This window comes from Cricetulus griseus, chromosome 5 (genome assembly GCF_003668045.3).
Source record: "Cricetulus griseus strain 17A/GY chromosome 5, alternate assembly CriGri-PICRH-1.0, whole genome shotgun sequence".
Classification (NCBI taxonomy): domain Eukaryota; kingdom Metazoa; phylum Chordata; class Mammalia; order Rodentia; family Cricetidae; genus Cricetulus; species Cricetulus griseus.
In genome coordinates this window covers 97,965,888-97,982,435 of record NC_048598.1, presented here as the reverse complement: position 1 = coordinate 97,982,435, position 16,548 = coordinate 97,965,888, and the positions used below count along the sequence as shown (strand labels likewise).

Sequence of the window (16,548 nt, the reverse complement as noted above, 5' to 3'; positions counted from 1 at the left end):
AAGTCTCATATTTTATTTATTCCATCTATTTGTTAATGACAATTATTTGTTCAGAGGGTGGTGGTAGTGCCTGCTTTAATCCCAGAATTTGGGAAGCAGATCTTTATGATTTTGAGTCCAGCCTGGTCTACAGAGCAAGTTCCAAGACAGCCAAAGCTATAGGGAGAATCCCTGTCTCAAAAAACAGAAAACAAAAGACTTATTCATATCTTCTTTATGACCTTTAAACATATCAGTAATTTTTATTTTAAAGTTCTTGTCTTGAACTTCAGCTAAAATTGCTTTTCTTGGGAACTAACACAATAAGATTGATACTTTTGTAGGAGACACTTTTTTTTTTTTTTTGGTTTTCCACATCTGTGTTTTTGTGCTAGGATCTAAACATCTGGAGTCATGGTGCTTGAAGTGTTTCTTGTTGTAGATGTCTGCTATCCTCTTTGTTATACTGATGTTCTATTCTTTGGTTGCTGTTGCTCACTCTGTGCCCAAGTCAAGTGTGGCAGCTGTGGGGTCCCTGGTAAGGAACAGTTCTGCAGGTGGATTTTAAGTCATAGAGAGTGGAGATTATCTACAAAGAATGGCTGAAAGGGCTTTTGGGGAAGAACTAGGGGGACTCTGGGTCTGCAGCAAGAGGTAGAATTTCAAGGGGGGTTCTGAGAAGAAAGGCTCAGACAGGCAGGTTGTAGCAGTCGTAGGGCTTAATCTTGAAGAGATGCGACTGGAGGACAGGAAGAACAGTGAAGGCTGACTACTTTCCTCCCAGCCTACTGTGGAAGTTATGGGTCCCAGGTAGAGAGAGTCACAAAAGAATGAAGATGTCTGGAAGAAAAGGCTGAGAGGGGACTCCATGAAGAACGAGGGGTTCCTAGGTGTGCACCAAGAGGTTTAGTTCCTAAGCAATGGAGGCAGTCTAGCTTATCTTTCATTTTCTGTTTTTTTTTTTTTAATTAGCATAGAAGGGGACTGGAGAGATGGCTCGAGGGTTAAGAGCCCTGGCATTTCTGGGAGAGAACCCAGTTTCTTTCCTAGCACCCACACAATGGTGGCTCCAAAAAGTCTTTAAGTCCAGTTCCAGGGTCTCTGATACCCTCTTTGGGCCTCTTTGGGTATCAAGCATACACATGGTACACAGACTCACATGCAGACAAAATACCCATACACATAAACTTAAAACAAATAGCATTCAAGGTATTCTATATCATTATGACATTGCATTTTTGAAATTTTCATATGTATGGTGTTTTTGCCTGCCTGTATGTATATATGTGTAACACATGTGTGCAGTGTCCCTCAAGACTAGAAGGTGTTGGAGCCTCTGCATCTAATTAGAGATGTTTATGAGCCACCATGTAGGATACTGCAACTTGAACCCAGGTCCTCTGAAAGAACAGCCAGTGCTCTTAACCACTGAGCCTTCTCTCCCCTCCCTCCTTATGTTTTTTTTTAATAAAGTGCTTTAGTCATTCTCCTTCTGCCTTATCACTATCATCCCGTTACCTTTAGTTTCCCTTTATAGTTTCTCAAGTTTAATGTCCTGTGTGTTTTCTTGTTCCTCCTCATCTTCCTCAGAGAAAAATGGCATGTTGTGTGTCAAGTGCAGTTCTTAGACTGTAATGTAAGACAGGGTCACTATGCAGCTATGCAGACCAAACTGGCCTTTAACTCAGAGAGATCCACCTTTCTGCCGGATGCTGGAAATAAATGTATGCACCACCACTCCTGGCCACCACTGTTTCTAGTTTAGATTTCTGGAGGCCAAACCTGCAAATGCCACAAAACACAGGCACCAGACCAACAAACAATAATTTCTGGGACACCCATCATAGCAAGGATCCCAAATTAATTAAAAAATTGGTTAATTAAATATAAAAACATGGAGACAGACACTACTCAAATCCCAAAACAACAAAAATAGTTTCCTTAGGTCCACTGTTACTAATGGTGCCTGTACTAGTCTATCCAGGTTCTTGGCATCTTGTTCAAAGAATTTAAGAAGGGCCAGAGAGATGAGTCAGCAGTTAAGAGACCTTACTGCTCTTCCTGGAAAACCGAGTTCGATTCCCAGGACCCAGGTCTGGAAACTTACAGACTGCCTATAATTCCAGTTCCAGAGGACCAGCTAGTTCCTCAGGCATCCACACACAAGAGGTATATACTCACGCAGAAAACATAAAAAGGAAAAAAAAAGTTTAATAAAATAAGGCCCATAGCTGTGTGCACTAAACGACACACTAAACGACACAAAACAGAAACTGAGATGGCTTTAGCGATGGCAGAGAATCAGCAAACTCTGAATTTTGTCATCTTTTGGCCCAGCACCCAGCCCATCTCCCGATTTTAGTTCTGTAGAGACATCATCCAGCGACAGTTGGCGCTCCGCGGAGGCAGCTGTGGTTCCTAGCGCAGGAGGACGGTTAAACTCCAGTTCTAAGGAAGAGACAGACAAAGGATTCTGGGAGCTGCGGGCAGCTCACGCGCGAACTGGTTAGTTGTGCGTTGGTAACTGTCCTACACCCTGGGTCTGGGCCTGGAAAGTGAAGACTCATTCCTCCCGGGGAGGTGGGAGGAAGTGGCCACAGGACCCAGGCCTGGCAGGGAAGTGGTGTAGGGCCACTGCCCACCACAGGAGATTTGGGTGGTCCTGTTGATCACTGTGAGGTTATCTCACACATCACCCTGTGGTGATTGTGGCATAACATCAAGCTGGGTTTAGTCTGGGTTTGAATTTAAAAGACTGGAAAGGAGACCCAAAGACCTTTATCAGTTGCCAAAGGGGACACCGGATGTACACTCCAGTACTGCGTCTATATAAGGATACTTCAGTCTCTGGTGGTGAAGATGTAGGAGGAAGTTAAGTTTCCTGATAAAAGTAGATTTCCACATCGGTAAGTCTTCTCATCAGAAAATTTAGGACAGGAAATGGCTCCAAGAATGACAAGATAAAACAGTAATAGTCAACTCTATGGCTGTTGAGGACCATCAACATTTGACCCAGGATGTCTGAAATGAAATAAGGAAACAACACTCAAAGTTCTTTAGAAATTCAGGTTTAGGACCCCCCCAAAAAAGATAATCACATCATAGTCATTGAAAAGATTAAAAGAAAGAAGCCAGTCCCAGATTTAACTATTTTGGATAGTTACTAGATAAATTGTTTCATCTGTCCTTAAGAAGCAAGAGCTATCCTTTGCTGAGTAGAACCCAAGAAAATCTGCTTCAATACATATATTTCTCAGTTAGTGGGTAAAACTGGAGAGTCATGGCATTTGCCAATTACAGCAGTCTTAACCGGGCTCAACTAACCTTTGAATATCTACACACAAATTCAACCACTCATGAATTTTTGTTTGGTGCCCTTGCTGAACTGGTTGATAATGCAAGAGATGCCCATGCCACCCGAATAGATATTTATGCTGAAAGGCGAGTGGACCTTCGAGGAGGATTCATGCTTTGTTTTCTGGATAATGGAGCAGGAATGGACCCAAATGATGCTATCAGTGTGATCCAATTTGGGAAATCAGGCAAACGAACACCAGAGTCCACACAGATCGGGCGGTATGGGAATGGGCTAAAATCAGGCGCAATGCGTATTGGGAAGGATTTCATCCTATTCACCAAGAAGGAAGACACCATGAGCTGCCTCTTCCTGTCTCAAACCTTTCATGAGGAAGAAGGCATCGATGAAGTGATAGTCCCATTGCCTACTTGGAATATGCAGACCCGAGAGCCTGTCACAGACAATGTGGAGAAGTTTGCCATAGAGACAGAGCTCATCTACAAGTATTCTCCCTTCCACACTGAGGGAGAAGTGATGGCTCAGTTCATGAAGATTTCTGGGAATAGTGGAACCCTGGTGATCATTTTTAATCTCAAGCTCATGGATAATGGAGAGCCTGAACTAGACATAGCCTCAAATCCGAAAGATATCCGGATGGCAGAGCTATCCCAAGAAGGCATGAAGCCGGAGCGGTACTCCTTCTGTGCCTATGCTGCTATGCTCTACATCAATCCCCGGATGAGGATTTTCATTCACGGCCACAAAGTGCACACCAAAAAGCTCTCCTGCTGCCTGTACAAGCCCAGGAAGTACACATTCGCATCAAGCCGTTTCAAAACCCGGGCAGAACAAGAGGTGAAGAAGGCAGAACAAGTAGCACGGCTTGCTGAGGAGAAGGCCCGGGAAGCAGAGAGCAAAGCTCGCGCATTGGAGACACACGTAGGTGGAGACAACTCCAGGGACTCCAGGGTGATGTTGCGGCAGGTCCAGAACACAGCCATCACCCTTCGAAGAGAAGCTGATGTCAAGAAGAGGATCAAGGATGCCAAGCAGCAAGCCCTCAAAGAACCCAAGGAACTGAACTTTGTTTTTGGGGTCAACATTGAACACCGTGACCATGATGGCATGTTTATTTACAACTGCAGCCGCCTGATCAAGATGTATGAAAAAGTGGGCCCACAGCTGGAAAAAGGCATGACATGTGGTGGGGTTGTTGGGGTCATTGATGTGCCCTACTTGGTCCTGGAGCCTACACACAACAAGCAAGACTTTGCTGATGCCAAGGAGTACCGCCACCTGCTGCGGGCGTTGGGGGAGCACCTGGCACAATATTGGAAGGACATAGCCATTGCCCGGCGTGGAATCACTAAGTTCTGGGATGAGTTTGGCTACCTCTCTGCCAACTGGAACCGACCCCCATCTGATGAGCTGCATTTCAAACGCCGGAGGGCTATGCAAGTCCCGGCCACCATACAGTGCGATTTGTGTCTGAAGTGGAGGACCCTCCCCTTCCAGTTAAGTGCTATAGAAGATGGTTACCCAGACAACTGGGTTTGCTCCATGAACCCTGACCCTGAGCAGGACCAGTGTGAGGCTTTTGAACTGAAGGAGAAGATTCCCATGGGAATATTAAAAAGGGTTCCAAAGACACAAGAAGAAAGGCAGAAGCAGCTGACAGAGAAAATTTGCCAACAGCAGAGGAAGCTTAAGGCCCTTAAGAAAACCAAACCCATTTGTTCCCTAGGGGACCTGAAAAAATTACCTTTGGAAGTAACCATGAGACCTTTCACTAAATGTCCTGCTCAGAGACTTCACTGTCTTCAACCACCTGTGTGTGGAGTGAACAAGAATACCCGAAGAAGACCCCAGTCCATGCATGCTCCTAGACCATCCAGACCGCTCCAGAGGGCTTCTATCTTCTGCCCCAACCCAAAATCTCCTGCTCTAGCAGCCCAAAGAGAGGCCACGCTGCTCCAGCCACCTGAGACACCCCCAAAGCTGGGGAGCCCCATGGTCAAAACTGTAACCCAGCCCACTCCTCTGGTCCAATTCCTGTCAATGTCTGTAGTCCCCAGTTCCAACAACCTTTGTAAGGTGGAAACCCCGGAATCCATGAAGACTCCAGTGACAGAGAAGCCAGATCCTCCCATTAGGCCCTCACTGGTATGGTGTAATCGTAAGCGGAGTCTTGAAGTCTCTGATGAGGAAGAGGCTGAGGAGAAAAGGAAGGAGTCTTGCAAATGGGGCAGACTGACTGTGAATGAGGAAAAGATTCAGGCTAACGAGCTCTCAGACAGTACCGAGGAAGAGAATCCGGCTGACCTCAAGACAGCTGAGAAAGATAAAGGGCTGTACGTAGCGGTTCGCGTGAAAGGAGAGTGCTACAGGGGCCATGTCACCGCCGTGGAGGTGGGCGAGAACGCTGTGTGGTGGAAAGTCAAGTTTGAAGATGTACCCAGGGATGCTACACCGAGAGACTGCTGGGTAGAGAAAGGCAGTGCAAATGTATGGCTGATGAAACCATCGCCAGAGTATCAGAGCACTGATGGGCAGCAAGAGAGTGTGAAAGAAGAGGAAGACACCATGGACCTGCAGGTGATGGCGTTACAGGGCTCCTCCACCTCTGACTGCTACTGCATTGAACCTGACACTACGGCACCAAAGGCCAACCATGAGACCACTGACCTCCTGGTCCAGATTCTCTGGAACTGCCTACGTTATTTTATGCCTCTGAGTTTTTCCATATCCAAGAAGGAGCTGGGCGCAATGAATTCAGAAGAGTTACTGTCTCTTCCTCTGAAAGAGTGTTTTAAGCAATATGAAGCAGGGCTCCAGAATCTCTGTAATTCCTACCAAAGCTGTGCTGACTCCAGAGCCAGGGCCTCAGAGGAGAGCCTACACATCTCTCAAAAAAAGCTCCGGGAGACAGAGGAGAAACTCCAGAAGCTAAGGACCAATGTCAGGGCACTCCTGCAGAAAGCGCAGGAGGACTTAAACATCAGCTCAGATGATGAGCTGGATGCCTACATTGAGAATCTCATCACCAATGAAGACTGAGGGCCCCAGGGACAGATCGACTCCTCTCCCCAGGGCGGCAGCTGCTGGGGAGGAGGTTTCCCTCATGAGTTTCTTCGATTCGTGTGGGACAGCACCTTTGGGAGGGAAAGAGACTCTGGATTCTTTGGATCTTCCTCCCTGGATTTATAAATATTTCTTTTTTTAAATAGTTCTTTTGTGTTTCATCCGTGTGTGTAGCTTGCATGCCTGTCCTGAAAGCAGTGGCCTCATAGGCCTTGTGAGCCACCCGATACAGGTGCAGGAAATGGAACTCAGGTCCTCTGTGATAGCTATAAGCACTCTAACTACAGAGACATTTCTGTTGGGCCCAGTTTTTTTTTTTTAAGAGACCATATTTCTATTTTTTAAGATTATTTATTTTATGTATGAGTGCTCTATCTGCATGTATGGCTTTATTCAAGAAGAGAGCATCGGATCCCACCATAAATGGTTGTGAGCCACCAAGTGGTTGCTGGAATTGAACACAGGCCCTCTGAAAGAGCTGCCAGTGCTCTTAAGCATTGAGCCATCTCTCCAGCCCGGAGATGACACTTCTTTTATGTGACTTAAGCAAATGTCAAAGCCTTTGTACTTCTTTGGTTGAGGAATCTGAACCAATCCTCTCAGAAAGTGAAAACCAGAGCCATTCTGAAGTCGGGACAGCTCCATAGGACAGTGGTTGTTTCTCTGCTAGAGGATCAACAGTGGAGATCAATATCTCTCCTAGAGGATGGAAGTGATGAAGGGTCTAACTCCCAGACCTGTGTGGTTCCAAGGGCTCAGACCTGGTAGTGTGTGTGTGTGTGTGTGTGTGTGTGTGTGTGTGTGTGTGTGTCGGGGTGGGGAGGATGGCGGTCATGTCAAAGCAGGCTCAGCATCAAAAAGACTTTTCCTGATGCCCTGGTCCATTGTCTGGACTATGTGGTCTGCAGGCCACCCAGGCAGCTGTCAGGGGCATGCTTGTGATGTTTAGGCAGCCTGATGAATGGATGAATCTTGCTCTTCTAACATCCCATGCATCACCCAATTTCCCGTGGAAGGAGTGATTTCCTGAGGCTGCCATGGAGTCTATGTTCAGAAGAAGGCAGCGTTGACTGTCCAAATCACTGGGCCGGGTACCATTATAAGTGTTGATCTCCAAAGGATTCCCCAGCAAAGGTACAAGTGTGACAGAGCCCTGAGGAGAAGGAGCTCCATTCATGGCTGCCCTCAGTGACTGCTTCCCATCAAAAGCCGTTGCTGCTGTGGCTTTTCTGTATCTTCCTGTTGGGCCCACAGAACTCTAATGCTGCTCTGGAACATTGAGGAGGCCAAGCCTGGGAAGCACATCAGGGCTTCACTTCCAGACAGGGCACAACCTCAGACAACTCATCTGGGTTAAAAACACAGGCACAGGCTGCTGAGCTTTATCTAATGGTTCTCATTCCTATTCAATGGGAACATAGTGGTGAAGGACCCTGGCCCCAGAGGTCATCGGTCTTTCCCTACTTATGCACACATGATATGAAAGTGCTTATCGAGGGCTGGAGAGATGGCTCAGAGGTTAAGGTCACTGACTGCTCTTTCAGAGGTCCTGAGTTCAATTCCCAGCAACCACATGGTGGCTCACAGCCATCCGTTATGAGATCTGGTGCCCTCTTCTGGTGTGCAGATATACATGGAAGCAGAATGTTGTATACATAATAAATCTTTTTTAAAAAGTGCTTATTGAACTCTGGGCTTCTGCTGTATGTATGGGCGGTGGTGGGGTGGTAATGGAGAGAGCAGGGGAGACGACACATGGGGAGCTTTTTGAGGAGAATACCATTCAGAAGTGGTCTTTTCTGAAGCATTCTCCAAGAGAAAGGTTTTCCCTGAGCTGATGAGCATTACTCCTCCCCAAATGCAGCCCTCTTTTGATCCCACCTAGGTAGGGTGTAGTCCATTGTTCCCAAACCCTCTCCTCTCTGTCTCTCCCTCTCTCCCCTTCTCCCTCCCTCTCTCTCTCTCTCTCTGCCTCCCCTCTGTCCCTCCCTCCCTCCCTCCCCCTCTCCCCCCCTCTTTTATTCTATTTTTTGATTTTTTGAGATAGGGTTTCTCTGTGTTAAAGCCCTAGTTGTTCCGGATAGACTAGGCTGGCCTGGAACTCACTGAGATCCTCCTGCCTCTGCCTCCTGAGTGCTGGGATCAAAGGTGCACACCACCACCATGGCCCGGCATAAGTGTTTTCTTATTTTTGCTCCACATACCCCTGTGGCCAGTGTTAACAGGAATAAGCAGGTTAACCCCTACTACCCTTCCCTGGGAACTGGCTCACTCTTCATTATTCCATGAAGCCAAAAAGGCTGTAACTCAAAGTGAGGGGAGAAAAAGAGAAGATAGACAAAGCATGTAGACTGGTGAATATTGACGAAAATTGGCCGAGGCATGAAGTAAACTGCATTCAGACAGTTTTCCTGCGCTAACACTAATGGCGAAGCACTGAGACTCCTTACCAAAATGGACATTGCCTTGAATGACAGTGTTGTAGGTACATATCTGAGTCTGGGGGACACCTACTAAGATATACAGGTTCTCGTGTCCCAGAACAAAAAAAAAAAAAAAACAAACAAACAAAACAAAAAACAAAAAACTGCTCGAGGAGCTATAGTTAGTAAAGGAAACAGTTTTTTAAAGAAACACAAAGCAGGCTGGTTAGATAGCTCAGCAGGGGCAGGCACTTGCCATGCAAGCCTGGTGACCTGAGGTGGGTGGAGAGAACCGACTCCACAGAGTTTTCCTGTAGCTATCATTCGGGCATCGTGTCAATACCCCCTCCACGTGCACACACACCCAAACCCCATCACAAACATCATGCATGCACAGACATAAACATAAAACTTAAAAAAGAAAAGAAAGACAGCCTGGAGAATAGAGGTAGGCTAGAGAATTGAAAAAAAGCACACATGCAAAAACATCCGGTCACCAGGCAGTGGTGGCACACACCTTTAATCTCAGCACTTGGGAGGCAGAGGCAGGTGGATCTCAGTGAGTTTCAAGGTGAGCCTGATCTACAAAGCGAGTTCCAGGACAACCAGGACTGTTACACAGAGAAACCCTGTCTCAAAACAACAACAACAACAACAAAAACTTCAGGTCCTGAGTCTAATGACAATTTATAGGTCAATTACTCACTTCTCCTCCATCTACACTGTAAGCTCTTGTTGGGTAAGTTCTGCTGGTTGTAGATAGCCCACATGGGAAATGGCTTTCAGTCTTTTCCTGTCAATTGGTTTCTTTTCATATGCTATCTTGTTTCCAGGGCTCCTGCTGCAATGCTCCTCAGCCCCCAAGTTATGGTCCTAGAAATCTTTTGGGGGAAAGAGGGCAGAAGGCTGATGGTTAATAAGTTCCATACTATATTCTCTGACTAAGAGGGACCACAGAACTCTCTCTTCCTGCCTTACAAGACTGGAGAGGAGGTTTTGGAGTTGACTTGAATTCTGTTATAGGTGTTTAGTTGGAAACTGTTATATATCTAGAAAATACAGATTTCACAAGATTGAAAATACAAGGTCTGGGGCTGGAGAGATGGCTCAAGCAGTCTTCCAAAGGACCTAGGTTCAATTCCCAGCACTGTGGCTTTGGGTCATGAGTCTAATGACAATTTATAGGTCAATTACTTCTCCTCCATCCACACTAATGGGTAAGATTGAGTATGTATGAAAATATAGAATGCATTGTAAAATGAATCCAGGTGTAGAATAGATTAAAAGAAAAATTGTCTGAGGTTATAATCAAGTACCAACAATGCCAAAAGAAAAATAATGAAGAAAGCCTACACATAAAGGAAGGTTAAAAGCAGTGTTTAATTTAGAAATATAATTTATCTTTGTATTATGGCTGACATGGCTATGGTTATCCTATCTGTCACGTCCACAGCCCATACTCAAAGTGGAATGAGAAGTCCTGTAAAGACTGAATCATCTTCCTTTTAATTAATTAATTAGTGAGTGACAAGCCATCTTGCACTTCAACAATGACAATCAGTAACTCATTTCCTCAGGTTCTCTTGCCTCAGCATCAGGGAATGACAGTCTGTGAAGCTCTGTGTCCCTTGTCAGTCTGTCTCTGAAGTTTTAGAACATGTTTTATCTTTTTGTGTGTATGAGGTCCCATCTCACTCAGGTAGCCTAGGCTGGCCTCCAAATTCCTGTATCAATAAGGCTAGCCTTGAACTTCCTCTTTATCATCCTGCTTCCATCTCCTGAGCACTGGGAATATGCTGCCAAACCAGGTAAATTTTGCCTCCTGTATGTGTATTTCACTGGGGTATGTGTGGGCTGTCTTTTGATTGACAGACAGGCTTGAGTTTGTAAGCTGCTGTTCAATAAGCATGTCCTTTTCCATGAAACATTTGTTTTTAATTATATCCATGCATTTCCATGCATAAGCCAATATGGTAATTATAGGATTTTTTTTCTCCCCCTTAATTGTACATTCTGGGGGCCTGGTTACCTTATTGTACATGCACCTAAAAGCAGTTTAAAAGGAGCTAGCACACTGCCTCTAGTCCCAGGATGTATCTGATCATAAACCAAACTTAAAACTATTTTAAAAAGGGAGTACTTGGATGGGGTTAAATGTTGCCTGTTTGCCAAAGAACATGTGTGACCACAGCCAGAACTCTCCCCTCTCCCTGTATAGGACCTCTTCTCCCCAACCCCCACAGACTGCCTGCCTCACGTTTTCACTGTGATCTTGGTGTGATACACAGGCTGCTTGCCAAAGCTGATTCCAACTACCCACCGCTCACACCTCCATTCTCTTTTCAATCGTCTGTAGTGCTAAAGCTCCAGTTTCTCTGGATAATTAAGTTTTAATGTCCTTCTGGTGATATTTTTATTAACTGAGCTAATAGTGTGAGAGATGATTCGAGAGAGAAATCCTTGTCCACAAAGTGCAGTACCTTCTTCAAATTTCTCGACGTAATACAGTCTCAAGACCCCACGCTTATTCTGGACGCCTCACCTGACCTACCAACACTCCTTTGAGATCAAGGGGTTGTCTCCCTGGAACACTAAATCTGAATGTGTGTGTGTGGGGGGGGTTCAAGGAAAACAACCGAGGAAACTCTGAAAATCCAGTGCCAAGTTCTGTTTAAATACAACTAAAATCCCTGGGCGGGATCTGCACCCAGGGGAAAGCCATGCCTGATAAGGGTACTGTGTGGTTGAGACCTGATGATTTCACTCTCAGCAGTCACATGTCTTAGGACTTTGTGGACTTGGATTACAGGCCAAACAGAATTGCCAAAAGGATGGGTGGAAATGTCCAATCCCCAGTTGGTAGGAGGAGAAGGCACCCGACTTGACTTGGGAGTGTTCTTTTCTGGTGCTGCAGTTAGACAGCTTTCTTGCAGAGGGGCTCTGGTGTATAGCCTGCTGAGGCACTGACTTTGTATATGCTCCGATTGCACTGGGGAAAGACACAGGAAGAAATGGTGAGTATGGGGAACAGTCCCACCCACTTCACCCCTAGACACCCAGATCCCCAGGCCCAGGGAATGAAGTGGGTGTGACTGCTCCTGTCAATGTTGTGCCCAAATTCTGAAACCCCAAATCATTAAGAGACCTGATCTGATGCAAAAGCAAAGAGTCTTTTATCAATTAACGAGTTAATGTATTAACTCAGTTCCTCTGTCTGTCTGACACAGTGGGTGGAGCAAGAAGGACCCAGAGGGACTGTGGGGAAGGGAATATATTGGGGCAGAGCAAGTGGAGTGTGTAAGGTCCACAACAGTCTCAGGATTGTGCACTTCTGGGCTTGGGAGACCTGTCCTGTGTTGATTAGTCAACTGGTTGCTATGGCCTATAGGCCCTCCAGGGCGGTTGCTATGCTCTGCATTCCACTGCTACCATAAAGCACATCCAGAACCTGCCAGCTAACTTGTGATTGGTTCCTTGCCACATGGAGGATATCTGGCTTCCTAGTGACTGGGACAAGGTCGGAAGCTCAGCACATGTTGCTGAGTCAAAGGCCTACAGAGTGAAGGTCTGGTTCCTTCTACGGCTGTGGCAGCCCGGGCTTCCCTACCTTAACTCTGCAGCCTGTCTCAGTTGGCCTCTTTTGGCATTCTTTGGCCCACTTGGTGCTGCTTGGCTAATCAGGGGAGACCCTGTTGTAAGCCTTTTGGGCAACTCGGATGGGACAGGTATCCTGGAACTTGGGAACCACAGAATACTGAGTGTTACACAGCTCAGTTGTAAAGGTATCCTGGAGCTCAGGAGCCAAGGAATACCACAGGTCACAGTGAGCGCAGCAGCTTACAGCCCTGTTTCAAGGGGGGCTTCCCCAGTGTATCAGCTCTGCTCAGGCAGAAATGGGCTTTGTCTGCAAAGTTGCCCCGAGCACCATCCCCTGCCCCCCTAGAGTAACAACTCTGCTCTGTCAAAGGAATGTTTCCCCTGACAGAAGTGTTACAATGTTGCTCGCTTTGTTCTGTCTCTGCTGCTTCGCTTTGAGGTTGCCCTTCTGCTGCTCTTCTCTGCTGCTCTGTTCTGCCATTGCCCCTCTGCCACTCAGCTGCAAAGGAAGGTCTTCACTCAAAGCTCCTTCAAGGATCTTTATTCTCTCTCACTCACTAATTCTGTGTGCACACAGGGTTTATCTAAGTTTTCCAGGGGGCGGGGATTGGTCCAATTTGAATCCCAAAACTGATTGGCTAGCTCTCTGTTCAGGGATTGGCTAGTTTTCTGCATAGGCTTAGGGCCAGCTTGGGCTCTAGTTTCAGGGACAAAGTGTGTTTCACTGGCACTAGTTTCAGAGTCAGGGTACATTTTTTGGTTCTGGTTGCTGGGTCAAAGTGTGTCTCTTTGGCTCTGTTCAGGGTGTGTTTCTTTGGCTAGATCCTTTTCCCTACACTGTGTCTTACGAAGTCCCTGAGCGTGGAAGGAGCCCAAGCCCGGAGCCTTTGCTGGTAGCTTTGAGCCAACCAGAGATCTCTCTCCCTGACTAAGGCGATGGTGGAAAAGATCTGGGGGAGACTTCACAGTCTGGCATGTTGGTTTGTGCTCCAGAGCTGGTGTGGGCTTTGGGGTATCTGATTTCTCCATCCCCTCTGGACAGATTCAATTGCCTTGAACTTTCAAATTACTTGAAATCAATGTCTCAGAACCAAGCCCTGAACCCTTGGGCCAATGCAGCTTAAATGTAGAGGTGTTTCCCGCCTCACTAAACTTTTTAGAGCCATGGATGAGCAACTACCTGGACTTCCAAGGGAAGGGGAGACATATGGCTCTCTCCCAGGCCTCTGACCTTTAGAAGTTAGCTGATACCTGGGTCAGTGGGCCTTATCCCTTCCCCAAAGTTTGGGTTTTTGAGTCCCTGAAGAAGCATTGACTAGGTACACAATAGCAACAGAAGCGGGTATAGTTTATTAACAGATTTCCAGAGGAGGATGCTGGACTGAGTAGGAAGAAAAGTTCTGTAACTTAAGGTGGGTTAGGCTCATTTGAATGCAGAGTGCTTTTAATTGCAGACTATCAAACCAAAGGTCACATATCCACTTAGTCCACTCTGGGATCTCAGGGGTGTGGGTTTTAGCATTACAATGAGCCATAGATTACTTTCAAGTGAAGGGACCAGACCCTCACCCAGTCCCCCCTGGTTTGGCAGCCATGACAAGCTGTGTGTGGGGGGGGTCTCTGGGCATCCCCCTGGGTCAAAGTTGGAGAGGGTAGAGTGTGCTGTCCGCCCATCCAGCAGCCTGCCTGAAACCGGAAGACAGAGAGGCACGACAAGTCGAGCAAGGTCTCTCTCGTTTATTGCTTAACGGTGGGGCCCTCTTAAAGTGAAAAACTGCAGGGCGGGTAAAGTATTATCCAATAATTTTAAAGGTATTTGTGTCATGTATCTAGTGTCCTATCCCCTCTCGGGCATGGTCTGCGAGTGTGATGACCTCATCCGGTGTGACTTTGGGCAGCCAATTTTTTTTTTTCTTTTTTTGGTTTTTTCGAGACAGGGTTTCTCTGTGTAGCTTTGGAGCCCTGGCCGCAAACTCACAGAGATTCGCCTGCCTCTGTCTTCCCAGTGCTGCGATTAAAGGCGTGTGCTACCAACGCCCAGCCCGCCAATTGTTTTTCTAAGTAAACACTTGAAGCTTCACCTCAGTTCCTCTCAGCGCCATCTTATAACTGTGCGGGTCATCATTTGGGCCACTCCCCCTCCTGCCAGGACCTGCGCTCCTCCACGAGGCTGCAGAAAAGACCCAGCAAGACAAAGGCCCCTGACTCAGCAACATGTGTTGAGCTCCCTACCTTGCCCTACATTCTAGTCACTAGGAGGGCAGATATCTCCATGTGGCAAGGAACCAATCAGAAGTTAGCTGGAGGATTCTGAATGTGCTTTCGGTAACTGTGGAATGCAGAGCATAGCAACCACCATGGGAGGGACTATAGGCCATAGCAACCTACCTGCAGCTGTAGTTGACCAGTCAACACAAGACAGGTCACCCAAGCCCAGAAGCAATCAATACTGGGACTGTTGCAGACCCCAGACACGCCCCTTGCTCTATCCCAATGAATTCCCTGCCCCATGGTCCCTCTGGTTCCTCCTTGCTCCACCTGCTGTGTCAGACAAATGGAGGACCCAAGTTAATACAGTTAACTCGTTAGAATGAAAGACTCTTTGCTTTTGCATTGGATCAGGGCTCTTGGTGATTTGGGGGTTCAGAATCTGGGCACAACGCTTGTGTGTCTGTTCTTTGCTGTTTTTTCTCTTATGCTAATTTTGGAGTCCTGGCAACTATTTTCAGACCTTCTTTTCCACCTTGTTCTCTCTTGCTTCACTTGTATCGCTTTTCCACCCTCACTTTGAAAAAATAAAACGCTGATTAAGGGAGGACTGGATCTTACTTGAAAGCGGTGGTTAAAAGTGCTTGCTGCTGCGGCAGAGGAGGTTCCATTCCCAGCACCACGCGGTGGCTCACAATCATCTTTAATTCCACGCAGTTTCAGGAACATCTATTGTTCTTCTGTTTACGTTAAAGGAACTCGAAACAAGAGATACGTTAACCACAGAGTTTATTAAAGTGGCGGAGGGAGCGGGAGAGCAAGAGGGGGGTAGAGACAAGAGACAAAGAGGGTAAGAGCAGAACAGTAAGAGAGAGAGACGAAGAAGGTAAGAGAGTGTAAGTGGTGTAAGTGGACAGAACATAGCGTAAATGGGCAGGGGTCTGTCTTTTAAAGGGACTAGTGCAGACTAGTGCTCCTGGAACCTGGGCTGACCAGAGCACTGCCTGAGTGCATTCTCCCAGGTAACAGGGGCAGGCCCGCATACTGCCTGAATCCTTTCAACACCTCCACCCTCTAAGGGTGCGTGTCAATAACGTATAAGACACAGATACACAGGTGCAGCAGAACATTCCTAAATATAAAAATAAATAAACCTCTTTATTCATGCAGGTATTTATCTTTTAAGGATGTCCATGTGTGTGTTAGGAGGATTAGAGATTGCAGTCCTAGAGTGAGGAGAGAAACTTAAGGAATGTTGGCTTCATAGTGAATGAAAAACATAAATAGGAAAGGACATGGCTGCCCTTAGGAATAGCCGAGGGGAAAGTTTGTTATTGTTTTGTTTAAAAAGAAGAAAAGAGAAATGCTGAGACAGACATATTGACTATAAGTTTATTATAAGGCTTGGCAGAATGGGGAGACTAAGAAGAGGAACAGGGGTAAATGGCTGACCGCCATGGCTGGTCGCCATAGAGAGACAGAGCGGGGAAACAGAGAGAGGGGAACAGAGCACACAGAGTGAGGGAACAGAGAAACAGAGAGCCGGACAGAGAAACAGAGGAACAGAGAGCGTAAATAGGCAGGTGCCTATCTTTTAAAGGGGTCCTCTGCACCTGCGTGCAGACTTAGTTCCCATGGAACCTTGGGCTGACCAGGGTAATGCCTGTTTCACCAGGTAACAGGGGCAGGCCAGCATAATGCCTGAACCTTTCAAAGTTTACTGTAGAAAAAGGGAAAGCATAACCAGAGTCAGACACCTGACAGAGTCCAGAGTGGATAAGACCCTGAACCTGTGAGGAGAATGGGGAAAGAGGAGAACCAGGTGCAGCCGCCAGGACGCCAAAGGAAAGGGAACCAACCAAAATGGTTGAATCATATAGGGGAGAGCGCCTATCCCCTGGGCTGAAGGTTCAGTGTAGGGGACTGGGTATACAAGCCAAAATGACTCCTGTAACAGGGGCT

General features: G+C 46.7%; 1 protein-coding gene across 1 annotated transcript; it reads left to right on the top strand.

The window, feature by feature from the left end:
- Positions 1-3,259: 3,259 nt before the first annotated feature.
- On the top strand, positions 3,260-6,334 carry LOC100768935 (ATPase MORC2B). The gene has a single exon (XM_027416922.1). It carries the CDS (start codon positions 3,260-3,262, stop codon positions 6,332-6,334), a length of 3,075 nt encoding a protein of 1,024 aa, XP_027272723.1.
- The last annotated feature ends 10,214 nt before the right edge of the window (positions 6,335-16,548 follow it).

Coding starts and splice junctions, on each gene's coding strand:
- LOC100768935 (XM_027416922.1), top strand. CDS start 3,260: ATGGCATTTGCCAATTACAGCAGTCTTAACCGGGCTCAACTAACCTTT.